Source organism: Python bivittatus, unplaced genomic scaffold (assembly GCF_059951505.1).
Source record: "Python bivittatus isolate LINGU-HERP-01145 unplaced genomic scaffold, Pbiv_v1 ctg000010_np1212, whole genome shotgun sequence".
Lineage (NCBI taxonomy): Eukaryota > Metazoa > Chordata > Lepidosauria > Squamata > Pythonidae > Python > Python bivittatus.
Window position 1 is genome coordinate 5,092,691 of NW_028277029.1, and position 18,103 is coordinate 5,110,793.

General features: G+C 40.3%; 1 protein-coding gene across 5 annotated transcripts in view; it reads right to left on the reverse strand.

Annotated features, from left to right (window-relative positions):
* Positions 1-18,103, reverse strand: part of ERGIC2 (ERGIC and golgi 2) — a 28,190-nt gene that overhangs the window by 5,603 nt on the left and 4,484 nt on the right. For all 5 annotated transcript variants that reach the window (XM_088152635.1, XM_088152706.1, XM_088152859.1 and 2 more), the window contains 10 exons: positions 17,915-17,980; positions 15,931-16,078; positions 14,337-14,445; positions 11,216-11,262; positions 8,324-8,394; positions 7,184-7,224; positions 5,351-5,452; positions 4,049-4,144; positions 3,723-3,778; positions 1,982-2,080 (listed from right to left, as the gene is read on the reverse strand). In XM_088152635.1, the coding sequence (XP_088008761.1) occupies positions 1,982-2,080; positions 3,723-3,778; positions 4,049-4,144; positions 5,351-5,452; positions 7,184-7,224; positions 8,324-8,394; positions 11,216-11,262; positions 14,337-14,445; positions 15,931-16,036 (727 nt within the window). In that variant the 5' untranslated portion in view covers positions 16,037-16,078; positions 17,915-17,980. The remainder of the gene's footprint in view (positions 1-1,981; positions 2,081-3,722; positions 3,779-4,048; positions 4,145-5,350; positions 5,453-7,183; positions 7,225-8,323; positions 8,395-11,215; positions 11,263-14,336; positions 14,446-15,930; positions 16,079-17,914; positions 17,981-18,103) is intronic.

Sequence of the window (18,103 nt, forward strand, 5' to 3'; positions counted from 1 at the left end):
AGCATAAGCCTACATTGTTGGTTTTATTCCATGTCAGACATTAAGTTTTAAAGCATGTCTAAAAATGGGATAAACTCATGTCTGATACAGCTGAAGTGGAATCACTGCTTCATAAGTTTCTCATGCCTTCATGTTCAGTTGTGTGAAAAAGTGAGTGAGCAACACATGACATATTATACCATGTCATCATTTATTTTACAAAAAGAAAGCCAAAATGGAGAAGCCATGTGTGAAAAACTAAGTACACCCTATGATTCAATAGCTTGTAGAACCACCTTTAGCAGCAATAACTTGAAGTAATTGTTTTCTGTATGACTTCTGTATGTCAGTCTCTCACATCATTGTGGAGGGGTTTTGGCCCACTCTTCTTGACAACATTGCTTCAGTTCATTGTTTATGCACAGCTCTCTTGAGGTCCCGCTACAGCATTTCAATCAGGTTGAGATCTGGACTTTGACTGGGCCATTGCAACACCTTCTTTTCTTTTTCAGCCATTCTGTTGTAGATTTGCTGGTGTGCTTGGGATCATTGTCCTGTTGCATGACCCAATGTCGGCCAAGCTTTAGCTGTCGGACAGATGGCCTCACATTTGACTCTAGAACACTTTGGTATACAGAGGAGTTCATGGTCGACTCAATGACTACGAGGTGGCCAGGTCCTGTGGCTGCAAAAGTAGCCCAAATCATCACCCTTCCACCACCGTGCTTGACGGTTGGTATGAGATGTTTGTGCTGATATGCTGTGTTTCGTTTTCGCCAAACATGGTGCTGTGCATTATGGCCAAACATCTCCGTTTTGGTCTTGTCTGTCCAAAGGACAGTGTTCCAGAAGTCTTGTGATTTGTTCAGATGCAACTTTGCAAACCTAAGCCGTGCTGCCATGTTCTTTTTAGAGAGAAGAGGCTTTCTCCTGGTAACCCTTCCAAACAAACCATACTTGTTCAGTCTTTTTCTAATTGTACTGTCATGAACATTAAGATTTAACATGCTAACTGAGGCCTGTAGAGTTTGAGATGTAACTTGGATTTTTTGCAATTTCTCTGAGCATTGCATGGTCTGACCTTGGGGTGAATTTGCTGGGACGTCCATTCCTGGGAAGATTGGCAACTGTCTTGAATGTTTTCCACTTGTGAATAATTTTCTTCAATGTAGAATGATGGACTTTAAATTGTTTGGACACGGCCTTATAACCCTTCCCAGACTGATGGGCAGCAACAGTTGCTTCTCTAAGATCATTGCTGATGTCTTTACTCTTTGACATTGTGTTAATACACACTTCAATGCTCAAGACCAGCAAACTCCTAAAACTTTGGATGTTATAGAGGTAATCACGCTTGCTGATGATCAACTGATCAAGGACATTTGATTAGCACCACCTGGCTGCTACTTAGCCTCTTCATACCCATGTAAGCAGTAAGGGTGCACTTAGTTTTTCACACATGGTTCCTCCATTTTGGCTTTCTTTTTGTAAAATAAATGATGACATGGTGTAATATGTCATGTGTTGTTGTTCATCTGAAGTTGTATTTACCTACTTTTGAGAACTGCTAAGGACCAGATAATTTTTATTATGTCCTGATACGTAAAACTATAGAACTCAAAGAGGGTGTACTTTCTTTGTCACACGACTGTAATTCCTTATGCTTATAGAAAAAGCTCACCACACCACAAAAGCTAAATAAATCTTTATGTAAATGTATTAATAATTTGGGGAAAGAGAAAGATATTCTACATAAAAATGTACCACCATTCTAGAGGCAAGGTTCCATATAAATGACATATTTATTTATTAAACATATTACACTACTGATTAAGATCTCAATGAAGGTGTGATTAACACCACAGTGGAGTTGTTAAAAATGCAACTGAAATGCTACAATAAATCCAATCCGATGAAAAGGAATCAAGATGAAAATTGTAATCCAAAAGCAACAACAAACTCAAAACTGTTATGCTTTTTCTGCCAAATAGAACCCACTTACGATCTGATGCAATCTTTTCAGTACCATCTAAAGGATTAATAATCCCCGGGATGAGCTCTCCAAAAGACAAATGATCTATCCTATGGGAAAAGTTGTATGCTAGAAAACACAACAGAAGTCACCAGGTTAATACTGTGATTTAGCTATAGGGACAATATGTATATAGGTAGTCCTTGATTTACGACCATTTGTTTAGCGACTGTTCGAAGTTATGATGGTGCTGAAAAAAATGACTTACAACTGGTCCTCACACTTACGACCGTCTCCACGGTCACATGATCAAAATTCTGGTGTTTGACAACCAGTATCTATTTACGATGGTTGCAGCTTCCTGGGGTCACATGATCGCCATTTGCGACCTTCCCAGCTAGTTTCCAACAAGCAAAATCAATGGGGAACTGTATGATTCATTTAATAACCATGTGATTCACTTAACGACCACTGCAAAAAATGTGGTAAAGTTGGGCACGGTCATGGTGCCTCGCTTAATGACTGCACTGCTTAATGATGAATTTTCTGAACCCTAATGTCCTAAGTCAAGGACTACCTGTAATTCAGTTTCAACTCAAGGCAAACTAAAAGCTTCACTCTTGTACACCAATCAAGCTGTATTACTTCGCAAGGCTTGTAGATTAAATTACTATGTCTTTTAACAACTTCAATTACTTTTTAAATGGCAAATCAAAATAGAGAATGAAATCTAATCATCTATGTCCATTGCATCCCATTTTCCTTCTAACACCCTAATGGCACTTTGAAATCTGCTCCAGGGGATCAGAGCTCTTGGAGCACATCTGGGAGAGGGGGCAGAAGATATTATAGGAGGAAGAAGATATGAAACATCTGTTGTATGACTGGAAGTCTGCTCATGCAATGCTGGAAACAGCCTGTGGAGTAGGAATGATAACAACAACAAGAAGAAGTTGGCTATCTTTTGCAAGCTAGCTTATAAAATTGTGAAGAGTCATAGCCTATTATCTTGTACAGCAGCAGTTATCAGAAACACTGGGGGAAATTCTTTATAAACGTTGCCAATCAATTTCATAAAAATAGAAGCACTCCAGTCACCACATTTCTGGATATTCTGTGGGGCACTTCAGTCCCATGATAGCAGCAGCAGGACTGCAACTGTAAAATGCCTGCAACCACCTCTTTATTTCTCTGATCCTTTTCTCTCGCTCCCCACTCTATCCGGTATCAGGCTTCTGGATGACTGCCTTCAAAGCAGACTCAAGAACTGAAGAGAAGACTTTGCACTTTTTTAACCCAGTGAACAGCAGTTGCACCCACAAGATAGTGGGGCCAGGTTCTACCTAACACTCGGTCATGCTGTGTTGCATTCTCTGTTTTTTGCTTTGGATCTAGCATGGAAACCCTCAATGGCTTGTTAAGATCTACAATCCAAGCCGCTAAGATTGGCTCAACAAAATACCATGCTCCAGCATTTTGTGAGAAAGCAGACAGTTGCTGGAGAAAAAACATCCTGGAAAACATTTACACGTGAGCCAGAGATAAGGAGAAGGGTGTTGTTCTCCTTCGGCTCAACCACACTGCAAAATCTAGTTGCAGCTATAGGGGCAAATTGCTTTAAACACACATTCAGAGGCAGGCTGCTCTTTCCAAATATCTCACACGCTGGACAAATTATTTTGGCAAGGGGAAAAGAATATGTCTAGATATATTTGTCCCAAACACCCTGCAACAGATAACCCTTCGGGGCAAAGAATCAGAGATGGCTTACATTCATGACTCACAAGGGCTGCCAAATGCGCGTGGCCCCTTGGGTGGGGAATTGCCCTAGAAAGAAAGAAAGGAAGGGAGAGAGAAAGAAAGAAAAGGGTTGTTTCAGAATTCAAGAATGCTGTAAAAGAGCAGACTTAAACAAGGAATGTATACATTTTTCCAAGGATACCACGGATTACAAGAATGCCCACTTTTACAGGCAGACTCCCAAATAAGCATACACAGGGTTGGGTTATTGGTCTGAGACTTGAGAAAAGGGCATCCAGCAACTGGGAAGAAAGGGTGTGTTGGTTTATAGTGTTTCAGTAAATGAAAGGAACATACTTGCCCACTGTAACGTGAAAGTTGCCTGCGACTTTATTCACATAGAGATGCCCGTGAATTCTGCAGGCATCTGCAGATTGGACAGGCTTGTCTTCCCTGTGCAGAGAAAAAAAAAAGTACAATTCTTGAAAGCAGTACTTCACACGACTGACATGGCATCACCTGACAGGCCATTCTAAGTACCGTAAAGTACAAGCTCTTGGAAAACGTAGATTATTTATTGCCCACAGGCTGATTTGTAATGGTCTCCAAAGACCACAGAAGTAAATACAAGCTTACAATGAACCCTTAGCACATTATATTGTTCCATTTCAGTAAGAAGCAGTTACATGCATTAACTCAACTTTGAAATTTAGTATTTTCAGTTCTGGATAAAGAAAATGGACTTAAAGTTAAGAGACTTACTGTTCAGTATTGGAAAGACAAACATATGGCCCCAACTATTCAGCAGTTTGTAGAATTAATATAGATCAGCTATAATAAATCATGGCTTCGGTGTATTGATGTCTGTAAATACAGGTAGTCCTTGGGTTATGACGGCAATTGAGACCGGGACTGCTATTGCTAAGCAATGCAGTCATAAAGTGTGACATCATGTGACCACATAGCTTAGCGATGGCAATCCCAGGGAGTCCCAGTTGCCATCAAAACCCCAAGACACGTGGGTCATTAAGCGGGAAGTGGAGGGAGTTCCAGGCAAGGAACGCGGGGGTGCCACAGTGGGGGGAGGACCTGGGAGGGCCAGCGGAGGCTGCGTGCAGGCAGGGGAGGTGTTGCTGTAGGCGGGAGAAAAAGTGGCAGCAACTTACCAGAGTGACTTGCAACCTTCCCTGCCGGCTTCCCCATTGGCTTTGCTTGTGGGAAGCTGGTAGGGAAGGTCGCAAATGGTGATCATGTGACTTTGGCTCTCTGTGATGCCATAATTGCGAGCTGGGCACCTGAGTGCCTGGATAGTGATGACATGACTGCAGGGTGCTGTGATGGCCAGACTTTTGAGGACCAGTCGTACATACATTTTTTCAGTGTTGCCGTAACTCTGAATGGTCACTGAACAAATGGACGTAAGCCGAGGACTACCTGTATATGTCTTGTATGCTTTTTTTCCCAGCTTTTTTTTCTTGTTTTATAATTTTGTGTATTAAAAACTCTCACAAAAAAGAGAAAGCTTAGCATGTTGATTCTAAAAATATGTTCATTTATGGCCTTTATTTCTGAATTGGCATGTTTTGGATTACATTAATTTTTTTTCATTAATATTTTTTTCCCTCACATGTCAAGGAGACACGGAAGGCACTCTCTCACCTTGGTGGCAGTGCTGTTGAAGCACTTTTAAAAGCACTTTTGAATATTATGTCTTGAAGAGAGTGTTCTTCCTGCAGCCGAGTCTGAATATTTTGCAGCATCCTAGAAGTAAAGCGAATGACGAAGAGTCAGCGCAGCACTTCCAACAACAGGGAAACATCTCCACAATAAAACAGTGTTAGTAGTCAATACTGCAGAGCTAAGGCTCATCAAGGGGCAGAGGATGATTTAAACCAGGGTTTCTCAACCTTGGCAACTTTAAGACGTGTGGATTTCAATTCCCAGAATTCTCCAGCCGGCATGCTGGAGAATTCTGGGAATTGAAGTCCACATGTCTTACAGTCACCAAGGTTGAGAAACACTGATATAAGTACTTGGTCAGTTTAATGTTGGAATAAAGTGGTCCTGGATGGACAGTCCAAAACAACCAAGCCTGTTAAGAGCAGCACCTCAAAACAGACTTAGAAATAGACTGCAAAACCCCCTAACACCCAATAGGGACCAATCAATCACTTAGAACCCGTACCATGGACCAGCAGAATCTTCTAAGTAGTTTACAGAACTGTGAAAACTAGGCCTCTGACAAGAAGCTTGTGGAGAAAATCTAAAATATGTTCTATGGGGTTAAAATAGGTTCTAGCGATCTTGCCTATCCCATCTTTCTTCACGTGTTGCTACTACTTCCTTGAAAATCCCTTTGGAATATAGCAAGAAGACTGTATATTCCTCCAAATTAACTGTGGAAAACCAAGTCCCACTTGTGTCTCTGCCTCTATAGATTAAGCTTCAGAGAGCTTCAGGACTTTGGCGATTAGCCCTAATTTGTTAAGATAAGAAGAAAGGAAGCAATAGGCAAGTTATATGGATGGGATCAAACAGATTATAGGGCTGTCTGGCCCTTTCCAACCTCCAGGCATTGGGACAGGACATCAACAGCATCTCTCTTAAAGCTGAAGTGGCAATAAAGGTGGGTGTCATTAGCAAACTGATAACTGCTGTCCCTCCCAACTGCTGGATGGCCTCTCCCAATAGTTTCATATGTGTGTTAAAGAGCAGAGGGACAGAGGACGCATCCTGGCATCATCCTATATATCTGGGGCCACTGGGCTGACCTCTCATCCCCACCAAGACAAACTGAAACCACCCACTGAGTAAGCAAACAGTGCCTCCAATCCCAACTTCTGTAGGCAAGTCAGTAGTATTGAAAACCACTGAAATGTCTAAAAGTATAGTACCCTCATCCTTGTCTTGACACAGATCATCCAAAAAACCATGCAATGCTGCCTCAGTCCCATGTCTGGGCATGAACCCTGACTGAGAAGAGTCCAGATAATCCACTCTTTCTAGGGTACTGTGAAATTGGTCCTCCACTACTGACTCAACAAATTTCCCCCAAAAGGTGAAGTTGGAGACTGGACAATAATTATTTAAGACCCCTGGATTTAGTGACCAGAAGTAACACAATTTGAATGTCACTAAATTATCCACTTTTTGTCCCGATCCTACCCCGTTTTGGAGGGCAACCTTGTTTGAACTCCAAATGAACTTGACAATCCATAGCTAAGAATTGACTTTCAGAATGAGTCACACAGAAAAAAGGATTGTGATATTTATCTTATGTAACTACAAAACTAGCTAAAAAGTCTGAACACTAAAAAGCCACAAGTGAGGTAGTTTACATCACCATTTATTCAGCAATGAGTTTATAACACTGAAAATGCAGAAATAAAGTACCTGCATCAGTGCTTCAGTTTTATATAGATACCAAATTGAACAAATATGGAAGCATACACAAATTATCCACATTAGTTTATATTACTTTTGAATTATTACCTTTGCCACTCTCTTTGCATGGGACTGAGTTCAAATATTACCTAAAACAAAAATAAATGATCAAAGTTTAGACAAATACTGTGTTTCTCAAAAACATTCTTTACCTCCAAGTCTAAGAAAGCTGCACAAAAAGATAATTCAGTATGTTAACCAGTTTGGTGTAGTGGTTAAGGCACCAACGTGTAGTGGTTAAGGTACCAGACTAGAACCCGGGTGACCATGAGTCCTAGTCCTGCCTGATGCACAAAGCCAACTGGGTGGCCTTGGGCCAGTCACTCTCTCTCAGCCCTAGGATGGAGGTAATGGCAAACCACTTCCAAATCTTGCCAAGCAAACTGCAGGGACTTGCCCAGGTAGTCACCAGGAGTCAGGACTGATTTGAAGGCATAAAATAATAATAATACTCATCCCAACTGGTTTTGATACTGCTGGTTACTGTGGACAGAAATGCCATAGATGATACAAAGGAGCTACTTGAAACTGAAGAAATAATTTAGCAATTGAGCACCTATTAACTGATAAACCTAAATGATTCAAAAATTATTTTATGCTTTGTCCTTTTGTTTATTTTCCATTTATGTTCGGCTGGAGAAGTGAAACTTGATTAACCATCACTGCAACACCATTTATTTTGGGTGCTAACCGTTGTCCTATCATCACTATACTGTGACAACTTTGGCAACAGAAGCCACTGCGGTTAGATAAGTGTGAAGTGGACACAGCAGTTTGGATTCCATGTTATTTCATAGAAGAAAAGTGTCTTGCTTCCTTCATGGCAGAATACAGAAAATATTAGGTTCCATATCTAGGGCTTGAAAGGAAAGTGGCATTCACCTACTTGCCTCCACTCTTTGCTACTCTTGATCTTCCCTTTGCTCCCCCACTTGGACTGTAAGATCTTTGGAACAGAAATCCATCTTCTGCTTATGTTGCTCGCTAGAGATACCATTTGCTCACAACTCTACATGGCATTTCATAGATATCATGATTATTGGTGTGAACTCCAGTCCTATCTTCTGCTACAGTGGATACCCAGCCAGGTCCAGGGTGGGATGAATAGTTTTGATGTTCTCCACCATTGGAATACATAGCAAGCCAGGGGTAATTGGACCTTTCACAAAGAAAATGAAGTCCACTTACTGGTTCGTAGACTAATCCATCTGCCGCAGCAACCATAGTTTCTGCTAAATCCAGCACATCAGCACCAATGTCTGTTTCAAAAGTTGAAAAGGACAGATAAGAAGTTTGTAAAATGCGATGTAACCTGTTTTTTTAACATCAGTCATAAAAAAAATGGAACTGGTTGATTCCATCTGTTCCTTTTATCAAGGTCTAATTTATTACAGCAGCCTTCATCTCTACACAGGTGGAAACCTGTGAAACATGAGTGTTTTAACCCAACCAACCGCAGCACCTCAAAAACACACGGAATTTACAAATCACATTTTCTTCCTAATGAGGACTACAGAAATATTGCAGCTTCTTCTGACACAGCAACAAGTTCTACCGCTTGTTAAAACACTGATGATTAGTACTGTAAATAAGGATGGTAATTTTCAAGATGCGTTAGTTGGTAAAAGGACTGGCAGAGACTAATGGATGCCATTATTTCAAAGCCTTTTGCTGAATATTCGTTCCAATTTGCATCTTGCTTCTCTCTTTTTTTCCCTTGTCTTTTTTGTACTATCCAATGTGATTTAAAAAAAAAAAAGACAAAAAGGAATGTGGCCATCTCACTTTCCAGCTTTAAAATAAATATCACAGTAACGACAGCATGAAGAAAAGAATTTGCAATACTGTTTTCCAAAGAGATAAACATGTTTATCTTTTCCAGAGCGAGAGGGAGTGAGAAAGAGAAAGCAAAGGTGGGGAGAGAGAGATCTGTGGTTTTCTTGGGATTAATCAATTTTAATTTAAACAAGCCCAAATCAGATAAACGGAGTAAACACCCATACAACTGTATAAACTTATACATCTTGTTCAAAGGAATTTACATCATCTGCTTCACAAAACAGAGCCAATCTCCAAAAACTTGTGCTACTATAACATTGGTCTTAAAGATGCTACAAATTCTTATTTTACTTTGCCATAGTTATTACCTGGTTACCAAAAGAAGTTGTATGCGTCCTGCAAGGCTCATGATTACCTAGCAAAAGTGACTTTAATGCCCAATACAAGTGAAGAAAGATTTACACTACTGAGAAAGCAAATACAGTGGTACCTCGGTTCATGAACACTTCTGTTCACGAACAATTCGGTTCACGAACAGCTCCGGCCACAAAATTTTGCCTCCGTTCGCGAACGCCGGATCGGGTTACGAACAGGATCCGCGGCCATTTTCCCTCCCGTGACACGTGGTCGCGGCTTCCTGTAGGGAGGGGGACTCTCCTTCCAAGCAATATCCGCCTCCCCACCCGCCTTCTTGTCCTCCATGCCAGAAGTCGCGTCGAGCAAGGTTAGCTTTCTCTCTCTTCGTGCTGTACTTTGTGTCATATTTTTGCGGTTTTTAAAAAAAAGCCCATATGGTTCAGAAAGGATTAACCGTAATTACATTGAACCTTATGGGGAAATTTGATTCGGGATGCGATCAAAAATCGGTTGGCGACCAAATTCGGAGGGGTCAGAACGGATTAACCATATTTACATTGAACCTTATGGGAAAATTTGATTCAGTTCACGACCAATTCGGTTCGCGACCAGAGTCACGGAACGAATTAAGTTCGTGAACCGAGGTACCACTGTAATTATATTTAACAATTTGGTGCAAATTAAGTTTCCTCCTCTGTACACTATAAAGACATTGACTTATTCATTCTTCCAACCACAAGTCAACCGTGTCAGTAACCCAAATACAGTGGAACCTCGGTTTACGAACTTAATTCGTTCCGTGACTCTGGTCACACCCCGAATTGGTCGCAACCCGAAGGAAATTTCCCCATAAGGTTCAATGGCGTGGAGGACAGGGAGGCGGCTATTGCTTGGAGGGAGAGTCCCCCTCCCTACGACCACGTGTCAGGGGCGGAAAATGGTGCGGACTACGTGCCAGGGGCGGAAAAATGGCCGCAGACCACGTCTCAGGGGCAGAAAAATGGCCGCAGACCACGTGTCAGGGGTGGAAAATGGCTGCGGACCACGTGTCAGGGGCGGAAAAATGGCTGCGGACCGTGTCACGGGAGGGAAAATGGCCGCGTATCCTGTTCGTACCCCAAGGCAGAGTTCACAAACCGAGGTAAATTTTTGCGGCCGGAGCTGGTCGTAACCCAAAAAGTTTGTTAACAGAGGTGTTCGTAACCTGAGGTACCACTGTAATTATTGAACTTATAAAAATCCAAAACATATGTTTTGTGTGAGTCACCCAGAGTCCCCCATTGGAGGGAGATGGGCAGGGGAGTAAATAAATAAATAAATAAATAAATGTAAATAAATAAATATTTTTCAGAGTCACTGATTGTACCAGCATTCAGACTTCTCCTTGAAAGCTGAATTGAAACCAGTTAAATAGGTATATGACAATCCAGGAACTTCTGATAAGTAATTCATTGTAGAAAATCTAAGAAGTCATTATGAAAGAATTTCAGTGGCTGCTGTATATCAAAAGCGAGTCTTATTTAAACTAAAATCAAAATTCATATTTTGCAACTCTTTCTCCTGCTCAAGCTATGCAACGGGCAGGATGGCCCTGTTGCCAACTGACTCTTGTTCTGGCAACAGACAAATCTTGTATCAGATTGTGTTCCTCTGACCATGTAAGAATGAACTCACACCAGCAATGAAACTATGTTGGAGAAAAAGAACAGTATGAGACAGTGATTACATGGATGTTACTGCTAAACATTTAGGAATCAAAGACATGTCCCAATTTGAGGTAAAGCCATCAAGGATCTACTAGCAGAAGATCTATCTTCTGCCGAAGCCTGGGGCAAGGAACCTGACATACCACTCTTTGATTTCAATCTTGTTTTCATAAGTAATATGTCAGTTTAGCCTAAATAACTACTGTAGTATAATAAAGATCTGGATCAGAATACTTACGTTGACACTTCATTGCAACTGTAATGTCTATATTTATTCTTAATTTACTAGAAAAGGGAAAACACAAATATGTTAATTTCATCATAGCACCATTATCATTCTACTTCGTCCTGACGTGCAATACAATTGTTCATAAATATTTAAGCTACAACTGTGTAACATTTACTAAGAGCAGCAGGCACTAAAATTTGAAAGAAGTGAAGCCGGGAAGACTAAAGCAGGTTCTGAAAAATGCCTCCACAATGCTTTTAGAGATCTGGTATAAGGAAGAGAAAAAGAAGCTCCTCCAACATTTACAATGTGGAGGCATTTTTCAGAACCTGCTTTAGTCTTCCCGGCTTCACTTCTTTCAAATTCTGAACAGCATATAATGGCAGTGCTTTTAGGCACTGGAGTTTAGCCCAAATAGTTGAAATCTCGTAAGGTTGCCAAATCTCAAGATACTGGTTTTTGTTTATTTTGCACTCTTTCACAAAAAAGTAAGACCTTGCCAAGTTATGTACAAGAACAAGGCAGATTTCAGCCATGATATTGTAACTATAGGTGCTGGGGCAGTGAAATAGAAAGCTATTTTTAAAAAAACAATAGCATGGCTGTTCAAGGCATGTGGAATGCTTCAGGCATCTACCCTTAAAGTATCATACGAGATGGTCTGGACTTCGTTAACTTGCACTGCAATGTGAAAACCTTAACAACATCCCCGATTCTTCAGAGTAAGGTTTGGAAAACTGGAAATGGGATGTTCAAACTATCCGAGATATCGTTTTTGCCTTAGCTATGTGCTGAATACCCTAGATTGCCTTAGCACTGCTTTTCTTTAGAGAAGCTCCCCAAACCAAATAGATCTGGATCCCAAATCTTTATGAACCTTTGCTAGGCCCGTATTCTCCAGCCTAGTATCTTCTAGATGTGCTATTGATGAAAACTAACATCTGGAAAGCAACAGGTCGGGATTTAATTAGATATGAATGTCAGCTTTTTCCTCAGAGGCCAATTAGAACTACAAAAGTCAACCTTGTTGAAAGCCTCAATTTGGCAACAGAGCGTGAAGCCTGTTGGACTTCTGCTTGTATTCGGAGAGAGAAAAATAAAGTAAGGAATGAAGCTTACATTTCCATTTAAAGAAAGATTTATACCTCTACAATATAAGTCTGCCTTGAGTCCCCATTCTATTTTTTTTTTGAAGAGAACAGAGAACTTCCGGTTTGAAGAAACCCTGTCTGGAGAATAATGTCTCAACTATTGTTTTAGTCTAAAGCAAGATATAAAGTGATTGCATAGAGCAGTGTTTCTCAACCAATGCTGGCTGGGGAATTCTGGGAGTTGAAGTCCACACATCTTAAAGTTGCCAAAGTTGAGAAACACCGGTGTAGAGACATGCTGAACTTTCCCTGTGTCTTTCTGAAGACACACTGGAATATTCAAAGCATTGCTTAAGGATGCAAATCAAAATATTGCATCCTTCAATATGCAATGCAATGTGGGATGAGAGCAGCATAATCATATTCAACTGTTAAAGGCAAAGAAGAGGAAAAAAACAATAAAAACAATGCTTTTCACTGGAACCTCTTACCAATGAATACTGTATCTTGAAATTTGCAAGCACTGACTATATGTTCCAGGTCGAAGCAGACATTGCCTAGTTATCTCCATGACAACAACACAGAGAATCCAAACAAACAACTATTATTTCCAAATGTGTTAAAATCACATCAGCTTCCAGCAGAGAAGGAAGGCATTCCTGATGCCCCGAAGCCACATATATAGCAGACCAGCATGAGACCAAGAAATGCACTGGTATGCATGTAAACTCCCAGCTTGAAAGATGAAAAATAGACTTAGGAACCAGACACGGATTGTATTTTCTAGCATGAATCTCTGTGAGACTTTTTGTAAGTTTAAATCATGGTTAAGGATCATGAAGATATCTATACCAACCAGAGATACTGCTAAATTAGGTTTGCCCTTTATCGGAACCATGTTTAAACCAAAGGCCTAAGAAGGCAAGGTTTCCACACAATGACCAAAAAAAACAAACCACAATCTAAGGTAGATACTAGACAAATGACTTTGGACAGATCATTTCATAGCTAAAGCACTACCATTGAACAGGCCCTTTCCCCATAGAAATTCTTCTGAGATGAATGTAAAGAAAAGTATCTGGAGATCTTCAGGTTCAGGCAGATATGTATAAGAATATAAGTGATCCCACTGATCTTCTGGGTCCAATCTATCTAAATATCCTTGACAATGGTTAATGTTGACTCCAGTGCGACCCCTACGTATGATTCGAACTCACAGAAAGGGCCCAGAGAATCCATATTTGAAAAGAAGGGCTTCATAATCCCATACCTGATTTCTAATTCTTCAGCAATGACTATGGAATAAGTGGGACTGGCCCCTGGCTTTGGCAGCAAAATCAGATGCAGCTGTTAGGCCATAAAAACCCTCCCTCCCAAAAAATCAAACGGTATTCCAGTGAAACAGAAGTTGCTCCCTTACTATCTAGGCAGCATATCAATGGATTTCAGAAGAACTGATGAAATGAGCCTGGGAATAGGAATGAGTGTTTCCAAAACACTGTCAAAGAACAGACGGACTTTCTATTTGTATCTTCTAAAAGGGCAGTAACTTCCCCCTTAAATCAAGAGGGGGAGAAGTTAGAAGGAAGATCATAGACATCAAGGAGGTCCTGCCTTAATGTACTCACTGATAAATGGGGGCTAAAGTACACACATAACCAGTTCCAAGACTCTGTAACCTAACTCCTTTCTTTTCCTTTCACTAAATCTCTCTAATGAGCTTCTGGAGAATCTAATTTTCTTGGTTGTAAGTGGCTTGACTGTGCCAATACTCTCTTTTAACTGCTTTGTTCCTAAACAAATCTGTTTGGATCCACCCTACCTCACTGCCTTCTAGGGTATAGCAAGCATGTTTCTTCCTCATGTCCCAGAAGACATATAATAATTTTGTTTTTGCTTTTCTCGAGCACCTGGTGTTCCTGTTACCAAGACCTCACAGATTAATATAGGAATTTTGAAACTGTGGCCTTAAGGCAGTCAAGATTTTTTAAAAAACAAATTAAGTCATAAACAATCAATATAAGTTTAAAAAGTATTACCTAGTAAAATCCTTATCTACTTCATACTCATATTTCATCCAGGTATCTCGATATACCGTAAACTCCATTATGGTTAACAGAGCCATAGTTGTAAAAGCTATTAGAGAAACTGAAAAAAAGAAGAAAATAATGGTTTAAAATGGCATTGATTGAGAGAAACTATACATTGTAAAGTATACATTAATAGATTAAGTGATTCTATTTGAACACTTTTTCATTTTGTCCTCTATATCAGCACTGCAAGTTACTCTTTTGGCTGTTTGGAAAATCCTTCCCAAAGCTGGACAATCTTCTGGACGCAGAAAGATACATATCACATGCAAAGGAGGAAAAGCTAGACTTAACCAAGATGTTTGCTGGCAGGATAAAGATAAAAACTTTATTATGTCCAGAAGCTAGCAAAACAGACAAACAAACAAACAAACAAACAAACAGAGAAATACAAAGACAAGCAAGGTTTATATGAGTAGAACATGATCTTTAAGAAGCATCTTGTCACATTCTTGAAGCTAAGTAATAAAACTTAGCAACATTATAGGTGACCTGGAAGTTTGTACTGCCTAAAGGGAAAGCTACATACAATAGTAATCATCTAACTGCCAGAAAAGGAAGAATTAAATTTTGGAGTAAATCCAAATAAAAACTGCAGTGTAGTGGCACATGTGTGATAGGTTCAACTTCTTCCATGATTTCCTGGGTGATCTTGGCCCAGTTCACACTCTGCAGTAAGCTATGGTTTATTTTAAACATTCTGTTGGGAAAAAAGCCTCATGCTGGGCCATAAATCATGACTGACAAAAAAAAATGTAACATGCTTTTACCATGTGATAATCCTGAACACATCTGCCCTCAAAAGAGTTGTTTATACTTCCTTTATTTTAAAAAGGAGCAAGGTACAGAGAGGAAAGCACAATCTGATGTCCTCCAGGTATACATGGATTATAATTCTCCAAATCTCAACCAGCAGGGCTATTCTAATTTGCCAAAGTCTGGAGGTATCTGGTTCAAGAAAGTTGCTCTTAACGGTATATGTAGAAACCAAACATTTCATTAAGGTTTGTATAATCACACATAGATAAGCAAAGTATGGTGGTCTGGTTATCTGGCCCATAAAGATCCTTCAGTGAGATATTTTTCTGCTCACAAAGTTCCAAAGCAACCGCAGCTATACAAAATTTCAGCAGAGCTATTCTGAGTCTTTCTCCAAATTCTCTGACTAGCTATGTGTACATATTTACAGAAGAGAACATACAGAAGAGAAGCCAGGTGGTGAGGTGGCAAAAGCTCAGAAGACCTCAGAAGGACCTCAAAGTAGCCATGCCTCCAAGCATCTGCTGCACGACTCCAAGGAGTAACTCCCAAAAGGTGCTTCTCTCACAAGGGCATGACACATTGGATGATATAACACAAGCCTAAAAACTAAGCAAAGTCAGACCTGAGGCTCCAGATTCTTACTGAGAAAAAGGTATACTCAGTAAGCATTCCACCGTGGTCCAGCTTCCTGTTTTCTCCCCACCGATACTTGTTGAATACAGTCTTTACATGCAACAGCTACTAGTCCCAAAGCAGAAAGCAAACTATCAGCCAGGCTTACCTGTTCCTCCACTTGCTGAAGTCTCTATGTAGCTTTCTGGAACCTTTGGAAAGGCATCCAACTCTTTCACTAAATTCAAGGTCTTCTTCCGATTCAGCCGCCTCATCTTCAGCAGATCCCTCAATGCCTTCCTTCATATATACACTGCCTTTACAGGAGCATCACGCAAGTGAAAAAAGTGACAAATGTTCATTTTCAGCACAACAACTGAACAGCTTTATGGCACATGAAGCTGAGCAAGATTTATTTTCAACAAAAAATACGATCAGTTTTCAACATTTTAGCTCTGTCTAAACTCTACCTTGCCCCCAAGAATATCAGAACATCAGCATTAACTATTACTTCAGCAGCAGCAGAAGATATTAATATTTATAGTATGAAATTAAATCAAGATTAAATCTGGAAGAAGGAGAGTCAGTTTGGTGTAGTGGTTAAGGCACCAGGCTAAAAACTGGGAGACCACGAGTTCTAGTCCCATGAAGCCAGCTGGGTGACCTTGGGATAGATAGATAGATAGATGTATCCATATTTATATAACAATCTGGAAGAGAGAGCCAATGTGATGTAGTGGTTAAATGATGGACTCACCCTGGGAGACCCAAGTTCTAGACCACCCTCAGCCATGGGAACCCACTGGGTGACTTGGGGCCACTCTCTCTCAGCCTAGCCTACTCTACAGCAATGTTTCTCAACCTTAGCAACTTTAATATGTCTAGACTTCAACTCCCAGAATTCCCCACCCAGTATGTTGGGTGGGGAATTCTGGGGGTTGAAGTCCAGACATTTTAAAGTTGCCAAGGTTGAGAAATACTGCTTTACAGGGTTGCTCTTGTTGTGGGGATAAAAAGGGAGAAGGTATATGTCACCTTGAGCTTCTGAATGAAAGGTAGGATATCAATCTAACAAATAAACTCAGGAATGGGAAACATTCTAAAATTATGGTCTACCACATAATAATAAACATATCCAAAAAAATAAATATTTGCCAAAATAGGAAAGATTCAATTGGATAGCCAGAAGAGGATCTTAAGAAAAGTATAGGATCCCCCCTCCTTAAGCCAATGTGTCACTGCCCAAGATCAAGTAACCGTGTTATCTGGAGAAAAAATGTAGCTGCTTTTATTTATTTGGTGCCTTCAAGTCAGTTTTTGACTCCTGGCAACTGCTTGGACTAGTCCCTGCAGTTTTCTTGGCAAGATTTGAGAAGTGGTTTGTCATTGCCTCCTTCCTAGGGCTAAGAGAGAATGACTGGTCACCCAGCTGGCTTTGTGCCTAAGGTAGGGCTAGAACTCATGGTCTCCTGGTTTCTAGCCTGGTGCCTTAACCATAACACCAAACTGGTTCTTTGTAGCTGTTTAAAGGAGCTGTAAATAGGATTTACATTTGCACCCCCATGTACTCCAAAGCATGGTTTTGCCTTTGGATTCAGAGTGCTGCAAACTCTTATTAATTAATCTTAATCTACGCTAAATCTCTGTCCTTGCAGACAATTTTATTCTTAATCTGAAATCCACCGGGGGTGGAAGTGGGAGGGGGAAGAACCTAAGCACTCCTTCTCCATCTGCTAATTTTCTCTTCCAAATGTTCACACTTCACTACAGCTCTAGTACTACTTGACAAACATGGATTTAGTAATGCCTGACTCTGCCTAGAATATTATAATTTTACCAGAACACTGATAAATGATTTCTACAATCCAGGTTTTTCAGACTATAATAAAGCAGTTAAAAAACTATCCCACAGACCATAACAATATTTGGATTGTGGACTGGCTTTCTTCCCTTTCTTTTTTCAACATGTGCCATGAATTATGCAAATTCCCCTCTTGGCTTTTTCCATTTACGGATGCCAAGCTGCGCTTAAAAGCACTTTATTTGAAATTTCACTGGAAAGTCAAACCCATTAAAACACAAGACAATTTCACTCATGAAAGCACAGGTTTGAAACGAAACAAAAAAAAATCAGAGTACTCAAATAATATTACCTCGATTCTCTGCTTCTTTTGTGTTAGCAAAGAGGGCGGAATCGGACTGGAGTGTAGGCAGAGATTCTGAAGCAAGAGAATACATACATTAATGGGTGAACCTACAGAAGGTCAGAAAAATTCTAAAGAAACAGGCACCCAGGCTAGACCCTCAACCTTTTCCAGCCTTGAGTTACTATCATGAGGCAC